We start from the raw sequence: 12,780 nt of genomic DNA, 5'->3' as shown, positions 1-12,780 counted from the left end.
CGTGTCCATCTCGTGCTCCTCACTCTCGTGCAGCATCGGATACTTCAGCTCAATGTTGAAGCCGACCGACGTGGGTAGCTTGCGGAAGAGGTCCTCGAGAGTGGCGAAGGGGGCCTGGATAAAGTTGCCGCGCGAGTTGGCCTTGAACCCCTTGGTTTTAAAGTCGCGCGTGTGCTTCATGCGCTCTTCCATATCCTGCTTGCTGGCGAACTGGGCCCCGGGCGCGGGCCAGTCCATCGACATGGAACGCTGGCGCGGGCCAGGGCTGTTGCTCCTCTTGGTCTTGGACAGCTGCTTGTGCTGGAGCTTAGGGGAATCGCCGTTGGAGCCGCTGCCACCGTTGGCGTGGCGACGAGAGGAATCCGGGTTGATGTGCAAGAATTGCTCAAGCGTCAGAGTATGGACGGGAGCGTCAAAGCCCGTCTCGCTGACGAGGAAGTCGTGGTAAATGACGGGCACGTGGTCTTTGGTGAGTTGGACGTCGAACTCGACGTACTGAGCGCCGAGGTTGGCGGCCGCGATGAAGGACGGCACCGTGTTCTCGCCCAGTTGGAGGGACCGGTTGGACATGAGGTTTTTGCCCAGACCGCGGTGGCCGATGACCATGGTCGACGTCATCTTCTTCCAGTACGTCCGCTGCTCCGTCACTTCCATATTCGGGTGCGAGAAGGGCGTGATGATAAGGAAGTTGAAGTTGACCGTGCCGATCACGTCGAGATTGGCACCCACAATCGGAACGCAGACGTCGCCCTGTAGATTCATCCGCTTTTGTCCAATCGTCGGCCGCACGCTAGACAGCAGCGCGACGGCGCGGCCGACCTTGTTGTTTTTGTTGCCCGAGTAGGTCGGAACAATGTCGAATAACAGCTTGACTTTGGTGGCATCGGGCGTTGTGAAGACGATCGGCTCCGTTGAGATGTTCTCGTGGACCGGCATGTCAATGATAGTTGGGTCCCCCTGTGCGCCCTGCGCCGACACGACAATAGAGAGGGCCGTATCGAGCTGCGTGTTGTGGGCCTCGTTGAGCGGCACTTTGTCCAGCGTGACGGCCTCCACGTTCTTGCGCATATCCATGGAGCCGAGACTGACAAGCACCAGGCTCTCGTCTCGGAGATAACGATGCCCGAACGACTTGACGGGTTCGGCTGCGCGAGGGGTACCGTTAGATCTCCTGTCCTCAAGAGAGGCGACCTCGCGAGCCACAGGTTCTGTGGAGCCCTTCTCGTCGTCGGAGCTGCTCGTACCCGAGTCATCCTCGCCTCGGCTGTGCGCGGCAAGGAGACGGGCAATGGGAAGATGTCCCCTCAGCGCAGCGTGCTCTTTCGCTGTCCAGCCTGACGAATCTGTCTTGTCCACGTCGGCACCGGCATCCACTAACAACTGTGCGACGGACAGATGGCCATCCACGGCGGCGATATGAAGCGGCGTCCAAGCGAACGAATGCTCAGCCAGCTCCAGGTTCGCTTTCTGCTCGGCCGTTCCCTTGATCAGTACCTTGGCGCATTCATCGTGGCCGAACCGAGCGGCGATATGCAGCGCTGTCTCGCCGCTCTTGTCCTGCCAGTTGATGTCCACGCCAGCCCCCACGAGCATCTCTACTATGGCCTTGAAGTTGGCCTTGGTGGCGATCGCAAGGACGGCGCTTGACTTGGAGATCATCCGCCTCATCTCGGCCTTGTTGTCGCTCACGCCCTGCCAGTCCTCGCCCTGGAGCAGCGCCTTGGTCGTCAGACGGTGGCCGCCGAGGACGCTGAGATGGACTGGAGCATTGCCATCCTTGTCTTGCCATTCTGGGGCGTCGATGCCGTTCTCGACGTTGAACTGCCCCCATTCCTGCATCTTCTTCATCAGGATTTGACAGACCACAACAAACCCAAACTGTGCCGCGTAGTGCAGTGGGATCCGGCCAAAGTTGTCCCTCGAGCTCAACGCCGCTCTTTGGCTTGGTTTGAGACTTTCCAAGAGGTAAATCAGCATCTGGACCGCCTCGTCATCCTTGGTCAGAAGATCCTTTGACTCCTTGAGACCGCAGACTCTCGGCGTCGGGGAAGGCGATGTCGCTGGAGTGAGGTAGTTCTGTGCGTACTGAACCGCCCCGGGAAAGGAATTCACAGACGACTTTGGAGCGTCGTCTTCATTCTTTGCTGAGGCTGTCTTTGTCCGGCCGATGTGGATGACCAGTCTGTGGATGCAGTTCCGCTCATTGATATCGTCTGGCTCGTCCAGAGAGGTAATGTTCTCGAGGAGGAAGGCAATCGAGCCCTTGGAACGTGCTGAGATTGACCGTTGGAGAATGTTAAGCAGCACCCTCTGTGAGGCTGGCTCCGTGCTCAATAGATTCCCGGTGGTCAGCCCTTCTCTAAGGGCCTCCACATCGTCTTTCCGGATTGCCTGGTCTAGTTGGTCGAGCAATTCCGGAGGAACACTCGACATCGCTTTCGCCGTTGAGCGTCCTAGGGAGAGAGTCGATCTCTCGGACCTGGCATCATCGGCATGATGCGAGTCACCAAGCACTGATATCCACTTGTTGATCTCTGAGAGCAACCTGGCGATGGTGGTACCCTTGGCGAACGGGCGGAGGTCAACCTTTGTTGAGATGTAGCGATGCTGTGTCGTCGTTTGGTTCGCCATGTCGGGAAGCTTCTTGTCGAGCTTCTTGGTGATCTTGACGAAGCCACGGCGGTTGATCTCGCCGAACCACTGCAGCTTCCGCAGCTGGCTGCGCAGCTCAAGCAGGGCGCCCATCAGTTCCTCAATCTCGTCATCGTCGAGATTGGCAACCACTTCGGGCGAGGTCCCGTATCTATCCTGGAGCACTTTAAGCCTCCGGCAGGCGTCGGCATATTTTTTGTTGTAAAACGAGTCGACGTCCTCCAAGTTCCGATCCAAGTCGAAAAAGAACTCTGCCCCGGCCTGTCAGTACATGGGTACAAAGACTGAGAACTGCCCACATCCGGCTTCTGCTCACCCGCTAGGTCGACCGGTTCTCCATTCTGAGCTGCCCTGACGGCGGCCTTGATAAGCTTCTTGAGTCCCTTGTAGTTGATATAGGAACCCGCCCACTCAGGGACCTGGTTCCGTGGGAGACTGCACATAGAAGTCGTAGAGGTCAGCCAAAGTCTCAGCGGTCTCAGTGGTTTGAACTGGTGACTTACTTCCGCCCAAACTTCATGTTGACACCGAATTGCTGACTCAGACTGCGCTAAGAGAAAGAGACAGCCCTCGTAAAGGAAATGAATGCCCCAGTAAGAAAACAAGGGAAAGCAGCGGCACGAAAACCAGAATGAGAATGGACCCTCCTTGAAGCGAGATGGGCTGGAACGGGCCAGTTGAGTTTCAAAGAGTGATTGGCCGCATCTTCAGGGTCCAAGGAATGAGTATCATCAACGTACGTGAGTAAATATAGCGACAATAGGATGAGGCGGTAGCTGAGGAGGTTGGTTGTTCCTCAATTTTCGAGAATCGCCTGAGGCGTCGGGAACGTTCCCACTTGTGACGCAAAACCGGGGGGTTTGGCAGATAGTTGCTGCAGCAAAGCAGGGCAGTTACTTGGTCGACTAGCCCAATTCAAGAAGCTGGCTGCATCAAGAGTGTGAACCTGTGACTTCTCGAGATTGCAATACGGACCCAAAGGCAATGATTTGTGTTTCGGAGGAAAGAAAAAGAAAATTCCAGGGTCCTCAGCGTCTTGATAAGTCAGGTACCTCTTCGAGACGGATACAACGGTGGAGTTGATATATCCTAGTCGACGTCGTCACATGGGAAATTGACTAGGGATTTATTAACTGGGGTCGGCAAGGATAGATGATAAAAGTGTGTAAAAACATTTTCTCAGCTGTGTCCGGATACGTTTCTCTGACGACTTCTCTTTCCGTGGCAGCGCCTCAACATGGCGAGCGCGGGTCGCGAGTTTGCAGGAATTTCTCGAAGCCCAGGCAGAGACTCGGGAAGGAGCACCCCCGGTGTTGCTTCCTGGGACCGACATCCGCTGAGTGCCCGCTGAGTGCCCGCTGAGTCCAGGCCGCTGTGCGGTACCCGTGCCGGCCGGGAACCAGTCAACGTCCGCGGTGGCATCCGGTGCAGGCAGCGATTGGTCCCATTGGGCGACCTCTGCCCCACGGCCCACAGCGACCCAGATCCAATCTATTTTTGCCTGCTGGGAACTGGAAGTCACTCTTCGGGTGACATACTGCAAGTTGCATGCATTTACGCATTTGACGGCTCCGCCCGCACCGCACGTTCCTCCCCGTGTTGGACGGGGGCTTCTGCCAGTGTGTTGTAATCCGTAATTCCCGTCCGGGAACAAACTGCAACTCCTTGCTCACCGCTTCGATAATGCAGCAGCCACGATCCCTCCCTCGAGGAGTTCGCGGAAGATTGCGCAGTTGGATTTGTGACCTATGTGGAGGTCATTACAAGTAGACTACGAAGGCCTAGTCAGGTACACGCACAATTAGCGAGATGTGCTGGTCTTGTGACCCATTCGCCCCTCTACTTGCAGTAGGGGTCTTGCCCAGAACGGGGTCCAGACGTCGTCCCCTGTTTTCGTCTCAAGTACCGAACATGGGCAACAATAAGACGATGGAGGGTCCGTTGCATCCCTCACCCTCATCTCAATCCATTCGGATACACGGGTGTACATACAATGCTACCCATGTCTTCATCGTTCGTGCTTTGGTATGCCGTCCATGTTGCTTGGCTGCTGAATAATGATACGACGGCCGAGCGTGACGTGAAAAAGCCGAGAAATGGTCCAGCGCTGAAGGATGAACGGTGATGGCCAGAATATCGGCCCTAGTGAGGAGATGCTAACTCCTCGTGGAACAAAGCTCTACACTCCTGCAAAGTACCGAAGCCCCCCTCTAGAACACCTCTATGTTTCCTGGGTATCTGACTGTATGTAGAAGTACATGTAGGTTACAGCGTCGCCCCGAAGAATCCTTTCCCTTCTTCCTGCGTCGAACGTTATCCTCCTTACCAGCCAATGTGTCCCGGTGACGGCGCAGCCGACGCCGCCTTCCTCTTCCAGAACGAGATCGGCTTTGGCAACGCCTCGAATAACCGGGCAAAGGGGTCCGGTCTCGATGCCGTCTCTGCCTCCTTCGTTTGGAGATCCTTCAAGCCAGCCAAGTAGTGCTTAAAGTATGCCACAATTCTTCCGAAGCTGACATCACCCGAGTCGTTCTGCGTTTGTTGGAGCCCTTGGGCATATGTTTTTGGGAGGGCGTTGATCAGGGCCCTTTTGATCTGGAGTTCGAGCTCGTTGCTCAGGTTGAACAAGGTAGCCACATGATATTCCACCGTTCCCGGGGTGGTATACAGCAGGGCACGGCTGATCCGCTGTTCGAGCGGAATGGTAGATTTGAAGTGCGACCTTGTCTGCAGTTGCCGCGGCATTTGCTTGGCGAGGGCCTTGCAGATGACAGTCTCTGCGCTTCGGATGTGGAAGTCCATCGACACGGTTTGTGCCATCAGCCAGTCCATCTTTGCTACGCGCTGGATGTGCTCCGACTTTTCCAATTCCAGCCTCGGACGCTCGGCTGCGAAGTTGAGGACCGACAGGACCATGTCGAGCCGCTCAAGCAGTGGTACGCTGTGATCGGAAAGCTTCCTTTCCGCCCGCCTTAGCCACCAGCACATCATGCTGGTATGGTGCCACGCCTCCCTGATCCAAACGGCCGCCGCTAGATGGTTCAACTTGGCTTTCTCGACCTCCCCAGTCAGGTTGCCGACCTGAGGCCCCTGTTCCTGAGTGCTCTCGTTCCCCGGGAGCACCGTCGCCTGCCAGATATTCAGGAGATGACGGAGTTGTCTGACAGAGCCAGGGCCAACCGGATCGGGACCAAGGAGGAGCAATGATGCTTGGTCGATGTTGTCCAACAGAGCCCGGACGACTAGCTTGGCTGCAGTGGTGTCAAGCAAGGTGAGGCAAGAATGGAACAGCCTCCACAGCAGATCCTTGCTGATCGTCCACTGCTCTCGGAGACAGACAGCGAGAAGCTTCGCGCCCTCGCGCAGCATGCCAAAATCTATCAGGCCCTCCATCATAGCCTCGGCAACGTTGTGGGTGAATGGCGCACGCTGGACGTAATGTCCGCTGACCACGGCAACGTCTTGGGTGGCGGCCCAGGCTTGTAGCTCGGGGCGCCGTTCTACGTAGTCGGCCGTCCTCCGCATCAGCCCTATGCCGCGGGGGTCGTAGCCAAACATGCGCTTGATGACGCCTTGGAAGCCGACAATGTCTCCCTTGAGCCGGTAGTGATGCAACAAGCACAAATATGTTGCTTCACTCGGTTTCATATGGCTCAGATAAAGAAAGGAATCCACCACGGCTTGTGACAGGTTGTGCTCGCCGAGGAGGGAGAAACCCAGGATCAACATGTTGTAGTTCTGAATTCCGGGGGGGACACCGCATACAAGAAAGTTGTAGCAGATCTTTGCTGCGTAGCGTTCTCGCAGCGGCGGGACCCAGTCAGACAGGATGCTGACATTGACATCGTTCAGTCGCTCCCTCTGTTCGATCGTTGCCGCAGGATCCAGGTCGGGATGAGCGTAGGAAGGGTAGCCGTCGGAGCGCAGCATGCGGATCATGGTACTGGCCGAGTCCGGGCTGTTGAGGGCCGGGTGTGATCCGGGTGCCTCGATTTCCGAACTCCACCAAGCCTCTGCCATAAGCCGGTCCACCAAGTCGGTGACCATATCGGTTATCTTGGCCATGTGTGTCTCAGTTTGCGGCTCCCGACGGTCGAGATTCCGCCCCTTCTCAGCCATTACAACCTCCTCGCACTTGGCCAGCGTGGTCTTTCTCGTTTCAGGCAGCGTTGGGTTCCAAGAGAGGCCGAGCATCGTGCGTACGTGTTGAGCCGCGATGAGCCGGTCCTTGCGTTTCTGTTGCAAGTCCCGAAGGAAGTCGGCGTCTAGTTTGCATATGTCGTTCAGGACATCCGCTTTTTCTAGCGGGCGGGAGTATGGGACGTCGGGGTAGGGGGATTCGGTGAGCTTCGCGAGGTCTCGGCCGGCCGACTCCTCGAGCAGGCAGGCCAGTCTGCTCTTGGCCTCGGCTATCTTCCTGTCCAGCTCGCGCCTGCGCCTGTCTTTCCGGCCGGCGTCGATGACGGCAGCGGTTGCCATGATGGCGGAGTAGCATGCGGTAAAGACATCGCTGGCAAGGACTTTGCGGCGTCGCGGGTTGCTTGCCGTGCCAGTCGCGCTCGTCGTCACCTGTCTCGCAGCGGTGCGTGTTGCACGCAAGCATGCCCGGCAGTGGCAGGCCCGTAACTGGGCTGCCATTGACCAGAGGCCCAGCATCGTCGTGGCATGTCTGCCAAGCTGAGCCTGGGGTCCGGGGTTCTGATGTAGGCCTCGAGTGTTGTCGAGGAACGGGGGTTGGGATCGAAGCTCTGGTCGTCGGATGATTCGATATTCCAAATGCAATTGATAAAAGGGCAACTGTGAGCGAATAACTAGCCGGAGCGGACCTGTGCAGGGACCCACTTAACTAGCACTTGATTCGAAGATGAGATCACCACCCAACTATTCCGTACAGTACCAACATGTACGGATTACCCTGAAATACGATACAATTCATACCAAACGTATATCCAACTCGTCTCTTGACATAACCGCATAACAAAGGACAGAGCGGAGGGGTAAGGTTCACCCGCCGAGGTTCACATACATAGTCTGGGCAATTTCCTGTCAATCACGCCGTTCAGTCAGACATGAGTGTGATAGAGAACATTACTACCTCTAGCATACACCAGCGGAGTCTCAGAAGGATATCTTAGGTTAAGACAGGCAAATAAATTGACGAACGTTTGCCAAAAGACTGAACTTCACAAGCTCGTCACAGTGCTACTCAATCTCTGAAGCCGTTCCCAACACAGACGACAATGCTGGCTACATACCTGGTACACAGCATTTTCCATGATTTCCGGACGGCCTGAGAAAGTTCTCTCTAGCCAGGAATGATGTAATTGTATAGGAGGGGCCAAGCAGATGGGGTAAATCGTAGATAGGAATGTTAAACAGGTTTCAGTATAGGGAGTTATATATATATATATATATATTTGATCACGCGCATACGATCACTTAGTCTAGTCTATAGCTCATTTACCGGTTAGGCTTCTGAACTCTTTTTGCGTATCCGTACTTAGTGGAGTTACATGAACCCGGATTAATCCGTACAGTTTAGGCGTTTTACCAGTGACTTCACTGTTGCGGTAAAAAATGTGGGACCTACCCTGCCCCTCCATCCAGCTGCCCTCAAGACCAGGGATCTCAGCTCTGTTGCTTAAGGAGGCCGAGCAGGTCCTGATCTGTTACCGCTGCACCCAATACAGCAACTCCTGCCTAAAGAAGAGGAGTAAAAGGAACAGAAGTTTTTTTTTTGAGATGTACGCACTCACACTATCTGCGGAACTGGCCGGGTAAGGTACCTCACTTTTTTGGGCCGCGCTCTAGCTACGGCGGGGTTAACAGTTGTTGCAGGGTCACCAACCTGCGGCCTAAGGACACTCAAGAGAACAACTTCTTCTACACGTTCAAAGTTCAATGCACATCCTGCAGGGAAATTCATCCCAAGCCCATTGCCATCAGCCGCTTTGTGAGCCACCCACGAGAACCACCCGGGAGGGCAAGTCAGAAGCTTACAACAACCAGGAGATGAACGAGATAAGCGGCAGCCGGGGTGAGGCCAACTTTGTGTGGAGGTGCAAGAACTGCAAGGTACGAATACCCCCCCTTGCCTCTTGATGTGCCCTGACTTAGCGTACTCAACTACTCCCGTACCTTCTAACCTCGCTAAAACGCCGTATCTCAATAGCGGGAGGCCTCGGCGACCATCAACGCTGCCCCCACAGCCTACGAGCAAACCGAGCCGGCCAAAGCTCAAAAAATACTCGAGTTCGACTGCCGTGGTCTCGAATTCACCGAGTTCATTCCTGAGGTGTGTTGCGATGCCTTTCCCGATCCAGTCAGGGTAGGTTGCCCGTGCATATGTCACTGATGACGACCAGGGCGAATGGCTTGCGGACGGGGTCGAGTCAAACACCAAGTTCGAGGGAATTGAACTGACGGAAGGGGAATGGTTTGACTATGACGAGAAGGCGGGCGAAGAAGTGAGCATCAAGGACCTCAAGTGGGAGATTGTTCGGGCATGACGCGCAAGTGCAGAACATGTTGCCGGGCTGAGGACAGCGAGGAGCACTACAAACACTCTGTAGGGTATCCGTCCTCCGTATTCTATTCGTCGAGCGGTACGAGCAGAACGAAAAGATGTAATATTACGAGACCCACAATTGCACAACAAGACATGCCAGGATGGAATGTTGTGTTCTTCCGTGGAAGTTCAGTCTTCTCACCAACTGTCTTCTTCCCGCAAGCTCAGCAAGACACCGCGACCGCGCAAATGGCTACGAATAAGGCGAATTTCAGTGAAGCGACAGCGGCCATTAGCTTTCTAAACGATGCAGGGCATCTTCTGGCAGCTACGTGCCCCGAGGTATCGGCATACCTCATGAGCAAGCGCAACGACCTCCTGTTTGAGCACGAACAGGCCCTTTCCGATAAACAGCGACAGCACGTGTGCAGCTGTTGCGGTCACATAATGCTCCTTGGCCGGGGCGACGTCTTACAAGTCAAAGCGGCGGGGGGCCAAAAGGCCAGTAGAAAGCCTCGTATGGCTCGAGGAGTCAACGGCAAAGGCAAAGGCACTCCTCGAAAGCTTCATTTGCAGTCAAGCCGAGGCCCAGTCAAGACCATCACCTGCGGACTCTGCGGCAGGCTGACAAACATTCAGCTCCCGGCCCCTTCTCCTATCCAGCGGCGTAAATTAATGGTTGAGAAAGGGGCAAAGATCAAGGGGTCGGGAACGACGGACAAGGCTCAAGAAACGCCTTCTCAAAAGACAACCTCAAACGCTAGCAGCAAGAAGCGAGCAAAGTCCCGAAAAGCCGGGCTGCAGGCGCTGCTGGATCAATCCAGCGCATCGCGCAACTCGAAGCCAGGGCTCGGTCTGAGTCTTGCGGATTTCCTCCAGAAGTGAGCCTTTGCCGAAGCAGACCAGTACTCATCGTACCCTGGGGTCTGGCGCCTCGAGAGCAGCCCAATAGAAAAAAAAGCTGGGGGCGGCGGTCCGAACCTTCGGGAAGCTTGGCGACGCATCGGTCTGCTCCCGGCAGCTCTCTGGAGGCTTCCATAACCTGCCCAAGTTGTGTCATGCGCTAGCTCGCCCAACGCCTCGGGGCCCCACTGTGGTCCGGAGGGGTCGAGGCTGCGAACCGCGCGACTGCAACCGCTTATTACCCCGCCATAGCTCAACTCCATTTTACCCCTCCAAAATTTTCTCGAGGACGGGATATCCCAAGGAGAACCGCACACGACAGACAAGATGCCCGAGCTATTCAACCCCATCGGCCAAAAGGTTGAGAAGGTCGAGAAGGTCGCTCCGGCGACCGGCCCCAATGGGACGACCGATGACGATGACGACAAGGTGGTGGAGGAGATTGAGTCCCTCTGCATGAACTGCGAAGAGAATGTGAGTCGCGCCGACTCGGGATGAACTTGGTGCGCCGGTTGGCTCATGCTAACCATGATTCAGGGCACGACACGCCTCCTTCTGACTAAGATCCCGTACTTCCGCGAGATCATCATCATGTCCTTCTCGTGCGATAAATGCGGCTTCACCAACAACGAGATCCAGCCTGCCGGCACCTTCCAACTTAAAGGCGTACACTACGAGCTCCGGTTGACCTCCCTGGACGATTTCCAGCGGCAGGTCATCAAGTCAGACACAGCCACTGTCAAGTTTATCGAACTCGACGTCGAGATCCCCGCAGGAAAAGGCCGGCTCTCCAACGTGGAGGGCCTGCTGAGCTCCATCATCGAGGACCTGGCTTTCGGCCAAGAGAAGCGCAAGGAAGAAGCCCCTGAAGTATACGCCAAGGTCGAGGAGATCATCACGAAGGGGAGAAAGATGCTCGCTGGCGATGCATTCCCGTTCCGCGTTGCCGTCGATGACCCTGCCGGCAACTCGTTCATCGTACCTGACCCGCGCGACGGCGTGGGCAAGTGGGAGAAGCGCGAGTACCTCCGCACGCCCGAGCAGAACGCGGCCCTCGGTCTCGCAGACACCTCTGCGACGGGCGACCTGGACGCGGATGGCAACATCATCCCCGACCAGGTCTATTCGTTCCCCGCCTCTTGCCCGGGTTGCCTGCACCCCTGCACGACCAACATGAAGATGGTCGACATCCCGCACTTCCGGCAGGTCGTCATCATGAACACGACGTGCGAGGACTGCGGCTACAAGTCCAATGACGTCAAGACGGGCGGCGAGATTCCCGAGAAGGGCCGCAAGGTGACCCTCCGCGTCCGTAACGCTGAGGACCTCGCCCGCGACATCCTCAAGAGCGAGAGCTGCGCCCTCGAGTGCCCGGAGCTTAACCTGTCGGTCAACCCGGGCACGCTCGGCGGTCGCTTCACCACCGTCGAGGGCCTGCTGACCCAGGTGCGCGACGACCTGCACAACCAGATCTTCGAGGCCGACGCCGAAGCCGGCGAGGCGGCTCGCAAGAATGATTCGCTCAGCCCCGGCGAGAGGACTCGCTGGGAGGAGTTCTTCACCAACCTCAACGCCGCCATCAAGGGCGAGAAGGAGTTCACCATCGTGCTCACCGACCCGCTGGCGAGCAGCTACGTCCAGAGCCTCGCGGACGACCCCAGCCAGCCCGACGAGCAGATTATTGTGGAGGACTATGACAGGACGGATGAGGAGGAGGAGGATCTGGGTCTCAAGGATATGAAGACGGAAGGGTATGAGCAAGACGTTTAGAAACCGGAGAAGGGTGCGGGTTTTGTTGTCTTTGGTATTTAGATTTTGGTGGGATTTTTTTTTCTCTTTTTCTTATGGTGACGGCCTTCCTCTCGTTTTCCAAAGGAAAAGAAGTTGCGATACCATTTTGGTTGGGTGTAGACAAAAAATTTCATGAGGTGATGCCAGAAGGAATATGAAATATTTTCGCCATGCTTCTGATCGCTTCTGTATTTCCGGCGGCGGCTTATTTCCCGAAATTGCCATCACAAGTCCCATGGTTCATGCCCAATCTGAGGTATGCTCTAGCCTACTCAAGCCAGAGGCGCTCCTTCCGCCTCCTTGACTTCTCGCCAGTTATGAGATGCCCGACCTCTAAGTCAACATGTCGAGTCCAGGCGTCAATGGCCGAACCACGACTTCGGTTATTAGAGAGAGCCTGGCAAAGTCGCAACCAACGTACTGTACATACATACAGCCGTAATGAACGTGCTAACCCCCCACCCGTATAAAGCGGTGATACCAACGTGACGCACTGCATTATGAAAGCTCCAGGGACTCTTGACATTCAAGGAAATAAACGAGTGTAAGTTGTGACAGTAAGCAACACAACGGAAACGTGAGAAAACAGGCCATTAAAGGTCTCCTAGGGCAAAGACACCATTGTCACTCGCCAAAAGGTAGACTGTACTCATTTTACATATGTACATACATGCATATACGAAAAACCTTTCCTGCGAGCCCTCCACCCCCAATCTTCCCTACTCCCAGGCAGTTCACGACATTTGTCCGGGTCTGCAGCATACAATATTCCTGAAAAAAAAATCCAACCCCTGAGTAAAGATGCCGGCACAGTCTATGGTATCATCCTCGTCACCCGTACCGAGCAAAGCAGCAAAAAAAAAAAAAAAAAAAAAAAAAAAAAAGACAAACAAGTGACGGAGGAAGAGGGAAGAGCAGGGGATGGC

The 12,780-nt window shown here is 55.5% G+C and overlaps 3 protein-coding genes across 3 annotated transcripts; 2 read left to right on the top strand and 1 right to left on the bottom strand.

The window, feature by feature from the left end:
• Positions 1 to 4,842: 4,842 nt before the first annotated feature.
• MYCTH_2312204 (uncharacterized protein) lies at positions 4,843 to 7,426 on the bottom strand. The gene has a single exon (XM_003666925.1). The coding sequence runs from the start codon at positions 7,306 to 7,308 to the stop codon at positions 4,975 to 4,977; it is 2,334 nt and encodes a 777-aa protein (XP_003666973.1). The 5' UTR covers positions 7,309 to 7,426; the 3' UTR covers positions 4,843 to 4,974.
• Positions 7,427 to 8,246: 820 nt separating this feature from the next.
• On the top strand, positions 8,247 to 10,099 carry MYCTH_2312201 (uncharacterized protein). Its single transcript, XM_003666924.1, has 5 exons — positions 8,247 to 8,429; positions 8,491 to 8,605; positions 8,662 to 8,727; positions 8,825 to 8,947; positions 9,018 to 10,099. Exons 1-5 carry the CDS (start codon positions 8,395 to 8,397, stop codon positions 9,159 to 9,161), a joined length of 483 nt encoding a protein of 160 aa, XP_003666972.1. The 5' UTR covers positions 8,247 to 8,394; the 3' UTR covers positions 9,162 to 10,099.
• Position 10,100: 1 nt separating this feature from the next.
• On the top strand, positions 10,101 to 11,929 carry MYCTH_2312199 (uncharacterized protein). The gene is made up of 2 exons (XM_003666923.1): positions 10,101 to 10,537; positions 10,601 to 11,929. Exons 1-2 carry the CDS (start codon positions 10,391 to 10,393, stop codon positions 11,831 to 11,833), a joined length of 1,380 nt encoding a protein of 459 aa, XP_003666971.1. The 5' UTR covers positions 10,101 to 10,390; the 3' UTR covers positions 11,834 to 11,929.
• Positions 11,930 to 12,780: the final 851 nt, after the last annotated feature.

The sequence above is a fragment of the Thermothelomyces thermophilus genome, chromosome 7 (genome assembly GCF_000226095.1).
Source record: "Thermothelomyces thermophilus ATCC 42464 chromosome 7, complete sequence".
Taxonomy (NCBI): Eukaryota; Fungi; Ascomycota; class Sordariomycetes; order Sordariales; family Chaetomiaceae; genus Thermothelomyces; species Thermothelomyces thermophilus.
This window is presented reverse-complemented; position numbering and strand designations above follow the sequence as displayed.

Bases quoted from the DNA above. Each gene is read 5' to 3' on its own strand.
- MYCTH_2312201 (XM_003666924.1), top strand. From the start codon at position 8,395: ATGTACGCACTCACACTATCTGCGGAACTGGCCGG. The intron at 8,606-8,661 runs GTGAGCCACCCA...TACAACAACCAG, and splicing joins CCATTGCCATCAGCCGCTTT to GAGATGAACGAGATAAGCGG. The intron at 8,948-9,017 runs GTGTGTTGCGAT...GATGACGACCAG, and splicing joins TCACCGAGTTCATTCCTGAG to GGCGAATGGCTTGCGGACGG.
- MYCTH_2312204 (XM_003666925.1), bottom strand. From the start codon at position 7,308: ATGCTGGGCCTCTGGTCAATGGCAGCCCAGTTACGGGCCTGCCACTGC.
- MYCTH_2312199 (XM_003666923.1), top strand. From the start codon at position 10,391: ATGCCCGAGCTATTCAACCCCATCGGCCAAAAGGTTGAGAAGGTCGAG. The intron at 10,538-10,600 runs GTGAGTCGCGCC...ACCATGATTCAG, and splicing joins GCATGAACTGCGAAGAGAAT to GGCACGACACGCCTCCTTCT.